The 20,355-nt window shown below is 39.7% G+C and overlaps 1 protein-coding gene across 2 annotated transcripts in view; it reads left to right on the plus strand.

Annotated features, from left to right (window-relative positions):
* NBEA (neurobeachin) overlaps positions 1 to 20,355 on the plus strand; it is an 867,588-nt gene that overhangs the window by 312,606 nt on the left and 534,627 nt on the right. For both annotated transcript variants that reach the window (XM_084617023.1, XM_084617024.1), the window contains exons 18-22: positions 3,893 to 4,001; positions 13,311 to 13,392; positions 13,599 to 13,722; positions 14,136 to 14,328; positions 14,595 to 15,614. In XM_084617023.1, the coding sequence (XP_084473149.1) occupies positions 3,893 to 4,001; positions 13,311 to 13,392; positions 13,599 to 13,722; positions 14,136 to 14,328; positions 14,595 to 15,614 (1,528 nt within the window). The remainder of the gene's footprint in view (positions 1 to 3,892; positions 4,002 to 13,310; positions 13,393 to 13,598; positions 13,723 to 14,135; positions 14,329 to 14,594; positions 15,615 to 20,355) is intronic.

A 20,355-nucleotide genomic window follows, 5' to 3' on the forward strand; every position in this document is an offset into this window, starting at 1 on the left:
ACATTACAGAAAAGTGACACTATTTGTAGTTCTACACACACCAGTACAAAACCTCATATGAAGCTACACACAATGTAACTTTCAAAAGCTGCATCAATATTAATAATTAAAACACATAAACATAAAGCTATTTAACATTGCAGTAGTTCGTAGGTGTCCATTGGCTCTTTAGTAGAAGAGTCAAGATAGCTGATGCTGAGCAGGGGAACTAATGGATGAGTGGAGTGTAGATGATATGTTGAGTGGCTTAATTGATTTTTTCCTTCCTATTTATGTTTTTTGTTGGTTGGCTATTCTAACTGCCTTAATACAAAGTCAACAAAGCTGTGTGTTGCCTCTCCCCCCAGTTGTATTTACTTGATTTTTGTTTTTGTACAGAATATATGTTAAGAGAATGTTCACTTGCACATTTAAGCACAAGTCAGGAAATTTCAAAATTAAAGGTGCACACATTGCCATAAATATGTCCCCTTGTGTGTGCATACCACAATAGTTAAATTTTATGAAAACATATGGTTTCTCAAATACATTGTCTCAAGCATGTAAGATGACCATATTTGCAGTTGGGACATTGAATGGGCTGGTACTGGGGTGGTACTGAGAATTTTCTTTCTCAGGTGCTTGGCAGGTGACTCTTGCTCACATGCTCAGGGTCTAATTTATCACCATATTCAGGCTCAGGAAGGAAATCCCCCAAAGTCAGATTGGCAGTGATCTTAGGGGTGTTCATCTTCCTCTGCATCATGGGGCATGAGTCACTTGTGAAGATCCTTTAGGTATATGTTACTACATTAATTCCATGCCACTGCAGAGGCTTCAAGAATTGATGCACCTCAGTCCCTGTTCTCGCCTGTGGCACAGAATAATTTAGTCTCTTGTAATATTTTGGTCTAATTTTAGTTGTTGGGCTTGGTTGGATAGTGTTTAATGGCCTGTGACATAGAGCACTGGTCCCCAAACTGTGGGGTGAGCTCCGCTAAGGGGCACAGAGGAACACTCAGGGAGTGTGAGGCAGGGCCCGGGCCAATGCCCATTAGGGGCAGGGAGGGACACCCAGTTCCAGCCCCACTCCACCCCCAGACGAGCTCTGCCCCCAACCCCATTCAGCCCCCAGTCCTGCTCCGCCTCCAGACCAGATCCGTCCCCTGCCCCACTCCACACCCAACCCCACTCTGGCCCATGCCCCAGCTCCATTCTGCCCCCAGACCAGATCTGCCATCATTCCCTCTCTGCCTCCAGACCAGTTCTGTCCCCAGCTCCACCTTCAGCCCAAGCTCTGCTACTGAGGAAGCTTTGGCTGTGCAGTAATTGAGGTGAGGGGTGTGGACAGATTCCATTAACGGTAAAGGGGGGCGCACCACTGCTAGAGATGAGATCAGAGTAGATGACCTGGTTGTCCCCTCTGGCCTTAAATTCTGTGGCACAAGTGTGGTAATCTGTAATATTTTTCTTCCTTACACTAATTTCATACCCCCAGTGATCCAGTGTACCTTTAAAATGTTGGGGTCTAAATTAGCTGTTATCACTCAAGAAGAGATCTTGGAATCATTATGGATAGTTCTCTGCAAACATCCACTCAATGTGCAGCGGCAGTCAAAAAGGTGAAGAGAATGTTGGCCATCATTAAGAAAGGGATAGATAATAAGACAGAAAACATCATATTGCCTCTCTATAAATCCATGGTACGCCCACATCTTGAATACTGTGTGCAGATGTGGTTGCCCCATCTCCATGACTGGGACTCTTCAGTTAGGAAAAGAGATGACTAAGGGGAGGGTGGGATATGATGAAGGTTTATAAAATCATGACTGGTCTAGAGCAAGTAAATAAGGAAGTGTTATTTACTCCTCATAACACAAGAACTAGGGGTCACCAAATGAAATTCATAGGCAGCAGGTTTAAAACAAACAAAAGGAAGTATTTCTTCACACAACACACAGTCAAACTGTGGAACTCCTTGCCAGAGGATGTTGTGAAGGCTAAAACTATAATAGTGTTCAAAAAGAACTAAATAATTTCATGGAAGATGGGTCCATCAATGACTATTAGCCAGGATGGGCAGGTATGGTGTCCCTAGCCTCTGTTTGCCAGAAGTGATGGGCTGAATCACTTGGTGGTTATCTTTCTGTTCATTCCCTCTGGGGCACCTGGCATTGGCCACTGTCAGAAGACAGGATACTGGGCGAGATGGACCTTTGGTCTGACCCAGTATGACCGTTCTCATCAAATTTCTATGCAAGTTCTCCTTTGTAAGATAGGTGCTCACAAAACTTCTTAAAATGCCTTGGTACTATACATTTTCTTTCAATGAGCAGCAAATCCTTCCTTGGGAGCAATGTTAGTGAGAAGTCAGTTAACTATGAAGCCAATATTGCTTTGAACACATGTAGTATATATAAGCCAGTAAGTTTTCACTATTATTCTTTTGTATCCTCAATCTGTAGTATGTTACATACACCTGTATTGTGTTCATATAAATGACTCATGAACTCCTTGCTATGTACAGAACAGTACATAGTACTACAAGATGCTACGCATGTATTTAAGTTGTTGAAAATTGTATTATATATTATTATTTCAGAAATACTGTGGTATGTAATTATGAAACTAAAGACTGAACTGTAATGAATATACACAAGAGGCAGAGATAAGATTGCATTTCCTGACTCTTTAATGGTTAACCATGCAACTTTAATATTTTATCTGTGGCTTTTTTTAAAGAAATTTTAAAAAAAGTCTGAAAAAAATAACAAAAGCATGCTATGTTATATTTATTCTCATCTCTCTTGCAAAAATTGACAGAAATATCTGTGAATTTAATAAATTAGAGATATTTGGCTATATACCACCAGAACACTTTGTCCAACTTGCCTTTGTAGTTCCATAGAGGAAAGTCATGAAAACTTTTCTATTCTAAGCATTTTAGATATGACCACTAACACTCTTTATCCATTATATATTGTTTTAATCCATATTGTACCTATTCTTCCATATAGATTGTAAATGCTTCTGGATAGGGAGTTTGCACTTCATTTTCCATATTTTTTTCTTAAAGCTCTGTGTAGTTTTATGGCACTATACAATAAGTACTGTGCATATTTATGGTGCTATATACATGTTTAAACAGAATACAATTTGGGGGATTGGCTGAATTTCCCTGATGTTTTATTTGGGAACCAGAGCTTCTTCCTTCTCTACTTTTAAGGTATAGTTTGTTCTGACTTGTGTTACAATATGCTAAAACAGTATTCCACTCAGCTGGAATTTCACAACTCTTCAGAATTTTGTATTGCTCATACTGGACTTTTTTAACAGTAATATATGAGAACTGTTTTATTGTCTGTATGAAAGAAAGCCGTGCACAGAGACTGACAATGGTAATAAAACCCATAAATGTTAAAGTACCTTTCTTGGAAGACATATGGAAGCACAACACTGAGTCCTGTGAGGGAAAGGCAGTACTTCATGTTGCTCATCAGTCACCCATCTGTCCAATGTAGGGACATCCTTGACAGATTTGGTGGGGGAGGGGTACAGCCTAGTCTGTCTGTCCTCTACCAAAGAAAGGTGTCTGTGATGAACATCTTTGAGGGCAAGAAGGTTTACAGGTGGTTACATACAGGAACACATCCTGCATATAAAACTACATTCTCACAACCATTAAGTATGGCCAGAACAACTTAAATGAATTTTCAGAAATAGCTTAAAGTAATAGGCAACATTACGTGCTTAAAGAAATAATAAACAGTTTAAAGCATAGATATTATAAAGTCTAAAGTTTGATGTAAAATGTTTTTTGATAGCATGAAAAAAATGTTACTTCTCTGGTTTTGCAGTTACTTATAATCTTCAATCCGTTTTACGTTTTGTATTTTTATGTTCTTTCCTCCAGACGAAAGGTTGAAATCATGCATACCCATAGTCTTTTCACTCTTCTCGGAGAGAGGTTGATGCTGCATACAAACACTGTGACCGTTACAACATATAACACACTTTATGAGGTACCAATTACTTAAACATGCAAATAATATTTATTGCAAAAATGTGTATGATTAGAAAAATGTTTATATGAATCTGTATTTAAAAGATCCCAATCTTCAGGTCACTATGACTATATTAAAATCTGAAATTTTAAAAGATCCTCTCTGAATCAAGCAAGTACTTATCATGTTTGTTTAGATTTTTTTCATAAGCACTGTTATAATTTTTGCAACTTGTCTGTAAAGCTTTACATACGCCTATGGCATTATAGATGGAGCTAGAAATGATCTTTTATTTAGATTGTTAAAAATTTTCCTTTATAAAAGAAACCTTTGAGAGCTCTAAAACCTGTTTTTGCAGCAGTCTTTTGAAATTCAGTGGGAGAAATCCCTAGGGCTATTGTTTCTTTTTCTGGGACCCACCAAATGACCCCAGGGGTCCATACCCTTCGCTGGTGGCAACATAGAGTATAGGAACCTCGCAACTCCTGGTACTGGGCCTCCGGGAACAAATTGTATGGTGAATTACAATCGGATAATGAGTTAGGTGGTGTATGGGACTGCTGCGTCATTTGCTTTAGAAGTTGTAAGGTATGTACAGAATGAGGCAAAGAATTGCAGGAAGAGAAAAGTTGCTGTTGTGGTTGCGGGTGACTGTGACTTGAGAGGGCTCAATTGTCACTCTGCGTATGTCACAGACGTTGTATATGATGAGCAATCCAGTTAAACGAAGTTTTGGCATACTAATTGTGTATTCCTAATTTTTGGAGTGCACAATTTGAAACACCTTGATTTTTCAGAAGTGCTGAACGCTCACAGCTGCAGTTGAATTCGGAGCAGTGTATGCTCATCTCCTCTGGCAGTAAGACACAGTGATCTGGAGGAATGAGCACAAAGCTGGGAGTGAGGAGTTCTTCTTTGAGTGCCTATTTGTATTCCACTGTAGGTAGGCATGCGGTCCAAGAATTCCTGTGAGTAGTGTCTGTTGGTCTGTGCCTGTGTCCCTGCTCCCTTTGTGCTCTACACCCAGCTTATAAGGGGCAAGGCGGGGCAGACCATCCACCTCTTCAGTTCCTTCTTACCACCTCAAAGCCTGAGTCAGAAACCTCCAGTGTCCCAAGCTGATCCTTTCTCTTCTTCCTGTAAATATTTAAAGTTTTAAATTATTCTTAGTTTTTCTTGTTAGTGTTTTGATCTTGTTGACCAGTTTTAGACTCCAAACCCTGTGCTCCCAAAATGGTATTTTGAGGATGCCCAAGAGTCTGGGCTACAAAAATTGCATTTTCTCCCCCCGCTTCTTTTTGGTGAGCAATGATTATTAGTGTTGCCTCTTCTCCACCAAATTCAATTTTTGACCCTCCTTTCCCAGCCTAATTCAGCAGGCACTAAACTTCAACTTCACAAACCTGTTATAGAGCAGGCAATGAATCCCCATTCATACCCCGGCCAGGGAGACCTTCCTGAACATTGGCCAGTGTCAGCAGGGAGCAAGATCCCTACTTCTATGTCTGACTCTGGAACTGAGTGGGATGAGCCCTTTGTCTGGCCCCCTCGTGGGCGTAAGAGACACTCTTACAAACATAAAAACAGATCCCCTCATAGACCATCTAAGGGGAGAGACCTGCCTCGACTCTGTCCAAGTCAGGTGAGCCCTCATGCTCAAGCCATAAGAAATTAGGTCCTCCTAAGCTGCATGGGCATGTTCAAAAGACTCATAGGAGTGAAAGTTCTTCAGTAGCAACCTCCACATTGACTCAGAGGCTGACTTTGGTGCTACCTAAAATGAAACACTGAGACCCAAAAGATCGGGAACTACTGGTACTGTCAAAGATCATGAGTTGATTACCTGAATTATTTTATCACTGTCCATACAAGCCACCTTGCAAATAACAAAAGATGCATCTTCCACTTCAGCTGTGGCTACCCAGCCTCACCCTCCAACCAAGAGATATTTTTAACATGACACCAGAGATGTCATCTCTGCCTATTACCAAGATTCATTGGGGAACAACTAGCAAAATTTTCCCAAAACTGGACAGTGAGAACAGCAGACAAGTACATGCTGGATATCCATTACATCTGTACCATAGAGTTTCTCTGCCCCCCTCCTCCAAAACCTCTTCCCTGTCCCTTCTCAGGGACCCAGTCTCATAAGGCTGTTCTCCTTCACGAGGTACAATCTCTTCTCCAACGAGGAGCAATACAGCAGATACCCCCTCAATATTGAGGGAAATGGTTCTATTCAAACTATTTCTTCATTCCCAAGAAGAAAAAAGGCTCGTGACCCATTCTCAACCTGTGTCAATTTCAAAAACTGAAATTCCACATGGGTACATTAGCATCAATGATACCATCCCTACAAAAAGGCACATGATTCATGGCTCTTAATATGAAACAGATATGCTTTCATTGTGATTATTCATCCCTCTCACAGATGGTTCCTCAGCTTTGTGGTGGGCCCACACAACTATCAATACAGGGTGCTTCCATTCGGGCTCACTACAGCTCCCAGAATCTTCACAAAAGTGTTCTTCATAATAGCAGCTCAGCTGGGACAAGGCTGCTTCACTGTCTTCCCATACTTAGACAACTGGCTTCTAACCAGCCAGTCTCACCTGGAAGTTTTAATGTCAGCTTCATCACTGATGCACTTTCTAGTATCCCTGGTAATTTGTAAGCATGGAATAGTCTATCTTGACTCCAAAACAGGCCATAGACTTTATAGGATTGACACTGGATTCAGTCAAAGTGAGGGCATACCTCCCACAGATTTCACTCCATGGGCACTGTGATAGACCTGGTTACTCACAAACTTCAGTGTGTAATGTACCTTACTCTCCAGGGCCATATCCCAGATTTAACCTTTATTGCTGGTAAGCTGGCTCCAAATGGTATGTACACCAAACACACACAGCATGAATACCATAGGGACAGTTCCTTCCAAGTGAGGGAATGGTGGAGGGATGCTGGACACGTGTGCATAAGAGTTCCATTTCTATCTCTCACATCCAACAAGATAATTACAAACCTCTCCCTGGTAGGATGGGGAGCTCACATAGTCAATCACATGACACTAGGATCACTCTGGCAGCCAGAATGCACATCAATCTTCTGGAACTGAGAGCCCTACAACAAAGCATTCCTACCATTCACACAATCCCAGCACATCCTGATAATGTCGGACAACATAACTACTGTTTTCTATATAAATAAGAGGGAGAGACTGCTCTTTATAGAAGGGGTCAACTTATGGACCTACTGTATGCAGAACTACGTTAACCCTATCTACAATGTACCTCCCAGACACCAAAAATGTGCTGGTGGACAGCCTCAGCAGGCCTTTTGCCACCTATCACAAGTGGGAATTACATGATTCAGTAATAAACAGCATCTTCACTCAATGGGAAACAGGAAAGGTAAAGTAAACTGCTCCAGTGAGCAATGGTCCTCTCCTACCTTGGACAAATCACTTCAGTTATGTCTTCTCTCCCATTGCACTATTATCTCTGGTTCTATTGAAAATTTGACAAGACAGGGCCTAAGTCATCCTCATTACCCTCAGGTGGCCCAGGCAATTTTGCTTTCCACACCTCCTACAAATGTCATTCCCGTCCACTTAATATTCAAATCTTTTCAGATTTCTTGATCCAGAAAAATGGCATGGTCAGACATCACAACCCCAGTGCTTTCTTCTCATGGCTTGGTATTTGGATGGGCACTGAGCCTAGAACATTCCTGTTCTGAAGCTGTGAAAATTATTCTCATTAGTAACAGAAAAGACTCCACTGGAAAATGTAATCTAGCCAAGTGGAAACCTTCATCTGTCTGGGCCCAGAAAAACTATACGTCTCCAGAGGCACTTGATATTCCCACAATTTTGGATTATATTCTTATCCTCAAGATTATGGGCTTTTCCCTTAGCTCCCTGCAAGTTCACTAGCAGTAATTAGTGTGTGTCACCTCCCAGTAGATGGTTCCTTGATATTTAGCACCCGATAACAGTCAGGTTGTTGAAAACTGGTCAGAAACTTTCCAGCTGCGAAGAAACCAGTCCCCCAAGGGGAATCTTACTTTGGTGCTGTCAAGTTTCCTCCCCCACTCTGAACTCTAGGGTACAGATGTGGGGACCTGCATGAAAAACCTCCTAAGCTTATCTTTACCAGCTCAGGTCAAAACTTCCCCAAGGTACAAAATATTCCACCCGTTGTCCTTGGACTGGCCGCTACCACCACCAAACTAATACTGGTTACTGGGGAAGAGCTGTTTGGACGCGTCCTTCCCCCCAAAATACTTCCCAAAACCTTGCACCCCACTTCCTGGACAAGGTTTGGTAAAAAGCCTCACCAATTTGCCTAGGTGACTACAGACCCAGACCCTTGGATCTTAAGAACAATGAACAATCCTCCCAACACTTGCACCCCCCCTTTCCCACAGACCCAAACCCTTGGATCTGAGAACAATGAAAAAGCATTCAGTTTTTTACAAGAAGACTTTTAATAAAAAATAGAAGTAAACAGAAATAAGGAAATCCCCCCTGTAAAATCAGGATGGTAGATATCTTACAGGGTAATTAGATTCAAAAACATAGAGAACCCCTCTAGGCAAAACCTTAAGTTACAAAAAAGATACACAGACAGAAATAGTTATTCTATTCAGCACAATTCTTTTCTCAGCCATTTAAAGAAATCATAATCTAACACATACCTAGCTAGATTACTTACTAAAAGTTCTAAGACTCCATTCCTGGTCTATCCCCGGTAAAGATCAGCATATAGACAGACACAGACCCTTTGTTTCTCTCCCTCCTCCCAGCTTTTGAAAGTATCTTGTCTCCTCATTGGTCATTTTGGTCAGGTGCCAGCGAGGTTACCTTTAGCTTCTTAACCCTTTACAGGTGAGAGGAGCTTTCCCCTGGCCAGGAGGGATTTCAAAGGGGTTTACCCTTCCCTTTATATTTATGACAGGTGCATCCACCATTAAGGTGCCTAGTACTGCTACTCTTCTGGCTGAGGTGATGGCAACAAGGAAGGCAACCCTCACTGATAGGCAAGAAATGGAACACAGAGCTAGCAGTTTTATGTTATGGGAGGTTTAGCGAGTGCCAAAAGCACTAAACACAATATTCCATAAGGATAAGGTCTTGCGATTACTACACCCAAAATCCAGTCTTAAAATAGTTTCAGAAACCAGTCAATTCACTTGTGTTTTTCCCAAAGCCCCATGCCTCTAATGAGGTGTGTAGACTTCATTCCCTCCACCTATGATGAGCATTGGCATTCTACCTGAAGAGAACAAAACATATTAGGAAGTCACCTAGACTGTTCATTGCCATAGCAGAACAAGTATGAGGATAAGCCATGTCTTCTCACAGGACCTCTAGCTGTATCCTGCTTTCAGTTGACACAGCTTCCTCCCTCACATGGGTAAGAGCTCACTCTATAAGGGCTCAGGCAACCTCAATAGCATCACTTCAAGAGGTACCCTTTCTTGATATTTGCAGAGCAGCTACATGGAGATCCATCCACACATTTATAAGACATTACACCTTAATCCAGGACTCTGCCACTGATGCATTCTTTGGGACATTAATCCTGCAAGCAGCTATACCACAAGCATCCTCCCATCCACCTCCTCTTTAAGTACTCCTTGTCAGTCACCCACAGAAGAATACACATAGGAACCACAACTCAAAGAAGAAAGGTAAGAAGTTACTTACCTTATTGTAATGAGTTCTTTTTGATGTGTGCTCCCTATTTGTATTCCACTACACACCCTCCTGCCCCTCTGCATCAGTTCATGACTGACTTCATAGTACAGAAGGAACTGGAGAGGTGGTCAGTCCGCCTCATCCCTTATTCCTTTGGTAAAGAGCATGAGGAGGTCAGGAGCACAGATCAATGGACGCTACTTGCAAATATTCTCCAGTCTCCGGTACATGGAGCACAAGTGTGCCCACAGTGGAATTCAGAAAGGGACCACTTATCTCAAGAACCTCTAGTTACATTAACATTACTTTCCTTTACTGAGTTCTAATCCTGGCTTTGCCAGTGATTCACAGTGTGGCCTCAGGAAAATCTCATTTTCTCAGTTTTCCCACTGTAAAATGAGAAATAATATGGAGTAATAATATGCAAGCTCTTTTCCTAGGGAGTGAGAGAAATATTCTGCAGTAGTTTTTTGGATCTGGCCAGAAAGCAAACCTCTTGAATTTACTTGCTTTTGAATTGCTAGTTATGGCCTTAAACACACACTCCTTTTATGAAGCCAGAAGGACTTACCAAATTGCTGATTCATCTTTTTGTGGTAAGCTGTCAGAAAAGTTTTCAGGTTGGCACAAAAAACCCCATGGTATGTTTCTGTACCATTGCAATGTAAATTTTAAAGTTTGATGGGATTAGCTATATCAATCTCCAATTAGAAAAAACGCAAGACAATTTGCTTAGGTTGAGACAGTTGAGTTGGGATAATTGAACTGTTGTGTCTCTCATGCTCAGTTAGATCTGTGTTTTAATACTACTAACTTTCTGTTCAGAGTTACAAGCATGCATCAGAAGAATAAGGGGCCGTAGATATGGAGTGTGTAAATGTGCTCAGTTCATGAAACATGGTAGTTGACTTGAATCATTCTTATGATTTATAAATATGATATTGACCTTTGATGATCCTGAACACACACATTTTTGTCATAATTATAAGCTTCTGAAAGTAAGTGATGCTAAATGACCCAGTGAAGACTCTTGCTTACTATATAGCAGTGCCTACATTTCTTTGATAAAAGTTCAAAGTTGCAGGAGAGGCTGATCTAAAATAATTGAATGATTTTGTTTCAGATACTTTCAGGTACCATAATTGCATGTGATCAGAACTGAGATGAAAGGTTACATAATATGTAAAAGATATTTGCCCCAAGACTGTATTGTAAGCCTTTGAGACAGGGATTTTGTTCTGCTATCTCTTGTAAAGTGTCACATGCATTTGTGGTGTTTTCTAAATGACTGGTGATGATAAAAAGATTCTATGTAAACAAAGATATTAAATATTTACAACCGGAACAAGCTTGATTACCAGTTAACAAATGGGCTTGCCATGTTTTGAAATAGAATTTGGATCATTAGTGAACTGAAACATGAGAATTTAAAAAGGAAGACAGGCAGTCCACAAGAAAGAAGTATGAAATAAAAAAGTTTACCAACCTAAACATCCTGCATGTTCAGACATTCCGTTCATCATCTTCAACGCGGATTCCTGCTGAGAAGGAACACTTTTCATGATGTTGTTTCATTTGGGCAACCAGGCCTTGCATTTCTTTGTTGCACTGTTTGCATTTTGCATGCATGTCTGTATTACCCACAGGTAGAGGAACTTCATTAAAATATTCCCAAACTGGGTCTCTTTTACGGTCTGCTGCCATTATAGGTTTTCCCTTCTAGTGAGAGAATGGTATGGTAGATCTCAAATCAATGAGTTTTAACTGTACATAGTAAAACTACATAATAGTTTACATATCACTAACCACTTAAGAGAGTAAGAATCTGCATTTTTTACGTTACAAAAGTAATATATATTCCCTACACTCCAAAGAACCAATTTAGTTGTCAATATCATCAAGCTTTGATATAGTAGAGAACATTTCCCCTGACTTCGGTGCAGTTCCGGAGAGACTGTACTGTTCATCAGGGGTGGTGGTTTTTGTTTTTTTTTGGTTTTTGTCCTTACTACCAACTGTAAAAATATTTTCTTACATTTCTTACCATTATTCCTTAATGAATCTTAAACTTAAATAATAAAACTAGTTTATTTAACCAGCACCATGATTCAGTAGACTCAGGTCAGTTTTTCCAACTGGGATTTGTACTTTAACCATTCAAAATTCATTGCACAGTTTCACCAAGCATCATTAATTTAATCCTCATGCTGAAAGTTTTTAGATTCTCTACAGGATTCTTTGTGTATTGAGCCATATGCTGCATAGTTGTATATAAATCTCTGTTTACTGTGGCTTTCTTTAATTTAGTTTATATATTTTCAGCTTCTGTATGTAGGTCTTAAAAATTAGAACAGGACAAAACCAACTGAGTAGTTCTTTGTACAGTTTAACTGAAGAAAATCTGATGGGTTTTATTTACTGATTTCCAAAATCCATGAGTTTTGCTCAAAGTTTTATATTCATATGAAACCCCAAAGTCCACACAATGGTGAACAAAATGGGAAATATGATTGTTTAATTATGAAATGACAAAGTTTTCGCAACTAAACAGATAGTTGACCAACACATACTTTCAACCCCCGATCTTCCCTACAGGCTAAAGGTTCCACGTGCCCCTTCTTTATACTTGTGTCTTCTGGGAGAGGCTGCTCTTGGTCATGGACTACTATTTTAACCACTTCTTAATCTTCTCTATGATAGGAAATTTCTTGCCCACCTTACAGAAGGTGCCAACAATGTATTCTCTAGGGTAAACTGGGTGCAGGCATTTCTACCACCATATCATCTAACACCTTGGCATAAGAATATGAGAAGATTTTTAAAAATGGATCTCAAAAGTCAGGCTGTTCAGTCCGTATTTAGGCTCCTTAATAAGTGGCCTGATTTTCAAAAGTGTAGAGCACCCAACAGTTCCTATTGAAGTTGGTGCCCCGAGCCCTACCCAGAAGACAGCAGATAATTATTACTTTAGTGGGAACAACTTAGAATTTTGGAGATGTGCTGAATACTAGCTCATTCACCTGTCCAGTCATGGGCCTGCCTTAACCTTCGTCATGATATAAGGGTTTGAATCAGTACCTGAAACCATACAGTTTTTTGGCAGCATATGGTTTGAACAGGTCTATATATTCAAAATAATATTATTACACAAAAGTCAGCCAAGATTTCATTTATAAAATGTTCACATTTGAGACACCTATCTGTAGTGGAAATATGTGGAATTTTGGTAGTTTTACAGCAAAATGTTCTGAGGTGATACTGAACTCTAATTAAAATAATCTAGATATTAAGGTGGATTGGAACCAGGGGAGAAGGGGTGCTTTGACCGTTAAAAAGTGTTTTAAAAAGTTCATAGCTTTCCCAGAATAAATTTATTTGTTAATATATGAAATGAAAACTTGATTCTTTGCATTCAGGATTGGTTTGTAATTAAAATCTATTTTTTCCTTTGCATCATTGCATCAACATTATTATTTTATTAAAGGTTTTTTGTTTGTTTTTTTTGTATCAAGGCCAAACACACACATTGTCCATAATAAACCACAGCTCAATAAGGTCAAATAGAAATTTGAAGTTTATGCTATAAAATTAATAGATGGTAAAAAATAATTGGTTTGTTTTAGATTTTGACAGAACAAGTATGCACTCAAGTTGTTCATAAACCACATCCAGAGCCAGATTCTACAGTGAAAATTCAGAATCCAAGTAAGGAGATTATTTTATGTTTGTTTCAAATTAATGGCGAGAGGTTTTTTTTAAGAAAGTGTTATTTCAGATTGCAAGAGCAGTTAATATGTTGAGTCCTTGAAAGAAAATAGGCTTTTATTCAATACTTTTATTTTATGATGTCAACAGCTGGTTTTTGGATGGGATTTAAAAATGTGTTATGTAACATATTTGCTCTTTTACAGTGATTCTTAAAGTGGTGGCAACATTGTTAAAAAATTCCACACCAAGTGCAGAGCTGATGGAAGTTCGACGTTTGTTTTTATCTGATATGATAAAACTTTTCAGTAATAGTCGTGAAAACAGAAGGTATGTAAATCAAATATTATTTCTCCCAATAACAGAAATAGGTCAGCTGTTGCCACACTCAATGTTGTTAACACACAACAAATTTTGGATAATAGTCTTGAGTATTGTATTGTGCAGTTTTACATAATGTGCAGTAAATATATGGTTAAAACAAATGGTATGAACACCCGGTAGTTAATTTTAAATCAGTGATAGATATTTTTGTTTTGTTCACAATGTTTAACTTAACAACATTTTAAGATCCTGAATTTAAAACAAAAATAAGTGCTCTATTAAGATTACATTGACGCTCATAGGAGAGAGGCTATTTAAATTGTTTTTTTCATCCTGTTCTTCTCATCTGAATTTTAAAAAAAATGAAAAAAAAGTTGAATTTCTTTTGGATATATTTTGAACTAATTATTTTTCTTTAGATGTTTACTTCAGTGTTCGGTGTGGCAGGACTGGATGTTTTCTCTGGGATATATTAACCCTAAGAACTCCGAAGAACAGAAAATCACAGAGATGGTGTACAACATCTTCCGTATTCTCTTGTACCATGCAATAAAATATGAATGGGGAGGCTGGAGGGTCTGGGTGGATACTCTTTCTATAGCACATTCCAAGGTAAGAATTAGTTTCTGGCATTTCTGTTGATCCCAATATCTTCCTAAGCCAAAGGGGTCAGTAATACAGTAGATACAATATAAAGTGATTCAGTGCCATCTTGTGGATAGCATAGGACGTGATAGGTTAGCATTTTTCTTTATTAGTGTGAGTTCTTTACTGTGAAATCTTTAATGAACTATACATTAATTATACTATTGATTCCCCCCTAAATTAACAAAGTATATATTTACTCTGAAATTATGATCTGTCATGTTCCATTTAAGGTCACCTATGAAGCTCACAAGGAGTATCTAGCAAAAATGTATGAAGAATATCAAAGGCAAGAGGAAGAGAACATAAAAAAGGGGAAAAAGGGGAATGTGAGCACTATCTCAGGCCTTTCATCTCAGACAACAGGAGCAAAAGGTGGACTGGAAATTCGAGAGATAGAAGACCTTTCACAAAGCCAAAGCCCAGAAAGTGAAACAGATTACCCTGTCAGCACAGATACCAGGGACTTGCTCATGGCTACAAAGGTGTCAGATGATGTGCTTGGAAGTTCAGATAGACCAGGAGGGGGTGTACATGTTGAGGTTCATGATCTGTTAGTTGATATAAAAGCTGAAAAGGTAGAAGCTACAGAAGTAAAGCTTGATGATATGGATTTATCACCAGAGACTCTGGTAACTGGAGAGAATGGTGCCCTCGTGGAAGTTGAATCCCTTTTAGATAATGTATATAGTGCTGCTGTTGAGAAACTCCAAAACAATGTCCATGGTAGTGTTGGTATCATTAAGAAAAGCGAAGAGAAGGATAATGGGCCTTTGATAACACTGGCTGATGAGAAAGATGAACCTTCTACTAACAATACCTCATTTCTTTTTGATAAAATACCCAACCAAGAAGAGAAACTTCTACCTGAACTTTCCAGTAATCACATTACTATTCCAAATGTACAAGAGACTCAAATGCATCTTGGTGTGAGTGGTGATCTTGGATTGCTTGCTCACATGACTGGTAGTGTAGATATAACATGTACTTCAAGTATAATAGAGGATAAGGAGTTCAAGATTCATACAACTTCAGATGGAATGAGCAGCCTTTCTGAAAGGGAGTTAGCTTCATCATCCAAAGGATTAGAATATGCTGAGATGACTGCTACAACCCTGGAGACAGAGTCTTCTGGTAGCAAGAGTCTACCTAATGTTGATGCAGGAAGTATAATATCAGATACAGAAAGATCTGATGATGGTAAAGAAGCAGGGAAGGAGATAAGGAAGATCCAGACAACTACTACAACCCAAGTAAGTTAGAGGTGCTATAATTATATCAGTATGTGACATATATGTATTTGATTACAGGATAATTAATCCAATCACAAAAGTATATCTAATCACAGCTGTGGCCAACTTTTAAAGGTATTCTCTTTACCATCATAGCATAAGTATGTCTTGCAAACATTTTTATTTTCAAAATGGGTGGTCCATATTTAATGATCTTACTTTACTATAAGAAAATCTCACTCATTGCAATTATGGAATATTACTTTTAAAAACTTTGCTGGAGAACTATATTAGCCCACATGATTTATTTCTTGTGGACAATGTGACTAATAATTATAAAGGTTTATTGTACGCATCTAAATTCTTTTTTTCTGTTTTAAGGCTAGAAATGTTTGTATTTTACTTAAGCAAGGTGCGTGAGGTAATAATTTTATTGGACCCACTTCTCTTGCATCAATAGAGTTGCTCCATTAAAAGATATTACCTTACTCACCTTGTCTCTCTAATATCCTGGGACCAACATGGCTACAACCACGCTGTATTTTACTTAGGCTTTTTTATAAGACAGAGTATAATAAAATATAACTTCCAGTGTTTCTTCACTGTTTTTAATGGTTTAATTCTCTTTGTTTCTCCGTGCCAACCAGTGTTTGGGTAGAGTTCCAACTTTGGAGACAGTACTCAAAACTTTTTTGGTGGTATATAAGAGCCTTACTATCTCATCATTACTAAGGCTACAATTTAGTAACGGGTATTTTTAGTAAAAGTCATGGACAGGTTATGGGCAATAAATAAAAATTCATGGCCTGTGACCAGTCCATGACTTTTATTAAAAAAACCTGTGACTAAATGTTGGAGGGGGTCATGTGGGAGGGCTGCTGCTGGGGTTGCCTGGGGTCCACAGCACCAGCTTCTGGGGGCTGCAGACTGCGGCTACTCTGGCCGCCCGCCCAGGGACTATTGCCAGAGCCAGCAGACCACAGATGCTCCAGCCGCCTCGGGACTGCTGCTGGGGCTGCCCAAGCAACAGCTGGTGTGACTGTTCCCAGGGCCGCTGTGGCTGGTGAGACTGTCCCGGGGCCACCTGAGCAGCTGGCGCTGGGGTCATCCACACAGGCCGCTGCAGAAGTCATGGAGGTCGTGGAAAGTCACAGAATCTGTGATTTCCATGAGCTCCGTGACAGACACTGAGCCCTAATCATTACCAGTCCTTGCTGTCTCCATCATAGGTTTATACAGAGAACCGTAGAGAAAAGAAGTGCCTAAACTTCAGAGAAACTCTTTTGATAATGGAACACCCACAGTATATGGCTTTCCTGGCTGTGCCCAAAGAGAATTATTCACATCCTTAGTCTGTGATTGTGTTTCTACTTTGGGGTCTCTGATAAGGGGTTCAACATCTGACTCTCTCAGACCCCAGAGGACTATTCTGGGAAAGCTTTACCTGGCTACCAAAGGTAGCCACTGGAAATCCTTCTTTTCCTTCAAGGAGTCTAGTGGATCATGCTCAGGAAAAAAGGAGCAAGGTAGTGGACAAGATATCTCTTCCCAAGCCCTGTTAATGGCTATGGATTCTAGGCAGAAAACAGATCAAACTAATTTACTATGATACACAATCAGCGCTCTGCTGAGTAGGTCAGGAGCGCCTAGGGTTTGGGAAATTCTCCACCTCTTCTGCGGATCTCACAGTAGGGCCAAGGATCCCACCAGACTTAGAGCCCCTCCTAGATTCTAGGCTGGCCCCGCTGAAGTTCTAAGAGCTTCCAGGCCAGAACAACTTCATTTAGCCACTATCCTTCTCCTCCCTTCCTGACCACTGCTGCTCCCCTTACCTGCTGTGCACAGGGGTAAGTTCCTGTGCCCTCCGCATGGCTTTAGCAAACATCACCAATTTGGGCCAACAATTCACACGTGCATGGGAAAAGGAACTCACTTTCCAGTTTGGATTGCCTGATTGCTGCCCACCTTTCAGCCCTACTGTCTCCCTCCATGGCCAGGCTTTACATCACTGATCTCACTCCACCATCATGAGGCTGTGTCTCAACAGACAGCACTTCAATTCAGTTTGCCCCTCCCCTTACAAGAATACTGACAGTCCCAGAATTACCTGATCCTCAGGTACAGGATAAAGATTATTTCAAGCTGTTCAAGTGGGAGGACAAGCCTCACTTCACTTCCAGGATTGTGCATACATTGTTGGCACCATGGAGGCTCTTGTATTCAGTGTTACAGAAAGACACTGAGATCTTTGCTGAGAATCTCCAGAGTGCAGAAATGGATGACATCACCTTGCCACTCTTGAGATTGCCACATCAACTTAAGGATTCTTGGTAATGACTTACTTGGCAAAAAGAGAGTCTGATTTAGAGAGAGCTTTAAAATGACCAAATAACTTTCTGCAAACAACCGTGTACACAGGTTACTCCTCTAGGGAGGTGGTCAGATGGATTCGGTTGTCAACCAAGTCCCTTGAAACTAGGGATGACAGGTAGAGCTGATACAGATGCTGCCTGGGAAAGCTATGTATAGTAGTTTGCAGCAGGAACCACTTAACATAGCATCAGGAACACCTTGAGAGGAATACTGATATCTGTAGCAGCACAATGGTCATCATCTGATCAAACATCTAAGGCTACCTTGTCTTTCTGAAGAACACTGCTGCATGAAGTAGTAGTCCAGAATCTGTAGTGGTGTGTCTCAGATATTGGGAATTCAGGGCTTCCAAAGGCAGTTCCCTCCCCACAAAAGCTACAGTACTCCTCTCAAAGTAACAGACTCTGGCTTCCCTGAATCTACCCCCACTGTTCAGGGAGAAGAACAGTTCCTTTAACAAGGAGACTGAAAAAGAGTAATGCTAACCTTCAGTGAACAGAGGTACTGAGCCTCTTCCTCCACTTCCTGCATTTGGCATGTAGGTACAATACATTGACCTATGCATTGACAAGTGCTATGAGAGAGAGGCATGGGTTCTTTTGTATGCAAACTCCCAAATTGGTGAAAACCTACCTTCTCAAAATTACTGCAGCACCTCAAGCAAGGTATAGGATCCCCCATATTTTAAGGCACTCTGCATAATAGAGAAAAAGCCCCCAAAATCTTCAGTGAAGAAGAAAGTGTCAAAGCTGTTCAAACTCTGATTTTTCAGTTGCCAGATGGTTTTTATTCTTAGTCTAAATCATCAAACAAAGACGGCTGATTCCAGGAAAATCAGCAAATGGACTGAGAAATAGGGGAGTAATGGGGAACAGATTGCTTCTATTGTGGAGTGTAGGTTTTTTTGGTTAAAATATCAAAGGGAGAGGGATGTAAGGATATTTTCCTCTTCTGTCCTGTTTTAATCAATATCTATATATAGCTCTATACATATAGAGATATAACAAAATAGGCAGAGCTACACTATCTTACCTTGTCACTGTTACTCTTCTGTTTTCTCCTCTCTCCTCCTTCCCCCCTCCTTTGATAAATTCACTTGTTGCCTTTTGTTGAGATTGTAAATTCTTCAGGCCAGGGACCATGTCTTTAATCTATGTTGGAGTTAGAAGTCCCCAGCACAATGGCACCCTTATCCTTACTGAGGGTACTAAACACTACTAAAATTAAGTGTTTATTATAAATACTTGTTTCAGTTTGATGTGATACAGAAAAAGACTAAACCACATTACAGATATAATCACTAGGAAAACTATGGCCACAGAATTCAAGACTGAAAGATCTCTCCAAATTGTGTAAATATTCTTGATATTTCCAGATTCCATTTTAGGTGAAATTTCCACCTCCTTTTGTTCCCACACACTTGATTTTAATTACTGTTCTCTCCCTGGTTTTAGGAGCTGATCCTGGTCTCATTCAAATCAATGGTAAAAATCCCATGACTTCACTGGTATAGGATCAAGTCTGTAAAAATTATTCTGATGAGATATAAAATAGACAAGCAGCAGCAGCAGCAGAAATTTAGATCTTAACTCAATTGTCAAACGGGTCTGTTAACAATGTGTCCCTCTACTGCTCTCAAAACGGAGGTTACAACATTTCAGACTAAAGATCAAGTGAATTTTAGAGCTGGGTTTCTGTACTATTCTGCTTTTTACAATGCAAAAATAAATACACCATAGATGTCTTTTGCTGACAATCGGCATGCAGTATTCAGGAATTTGCAATTGAATGTGATTAAAAAAAATCCACTGACTAAAATGTTGTCCATTTAAAGCAACTTGTTCTAAATTTGTTTTGTTTAGAATAGAAAAAACGAAAAGAAAAGATCACCCAATGCATCTTCAGCTAATGCAATATTATTCCTTACAATAAAATTTCTTTTATGTTGTCTAGTCTGGTTTTAAAGTAATCCCAAGCAATCTGGCTTCTGTTGTTGCTTTTTTGGGAGTCTGTTCCACAGTCTAAGTGATTTCATCATTAGGAAGATTTTCCGAACATTCAGTTTAAATTCTTTCTCTGTAAAAATTTTCCTCCCAGTAATCTTGTGTATCACACTAAATAATTCCTTTTTTTTCCCTTTGTGTTTGTTCACCAAGGGAAAACAGCTCAGGACTACCTAGAAATTAAAACAATATAACCCACAAATCAGCCACCAGCTAGGAGACACTAAAGGCTGTCTTGGGAGGCCAGAAAACTTACTCAATTAAGACATAATCTGGTACAAGATACCTAGAAAGCTAGATTTGTACTTCTGAAAAAAAAGACTATGATGATGATCCTCCTAAAATATATTTAAATTACTACCCCTGTGACGGGATTCCTGGGGTGC

Source organism: Lepidochelys olivacea, assembly GCF_965140295.1.
Source record: "Lepidochelys olivacea isolate rLepOli2 genome assembly, chromosome: 1".
Lineage (NCBI taxonomy): Eukaryota > Metazoa > Chordata > Testudines > Cheloniidae > Lepidochelys > Lepidochelys olivacea.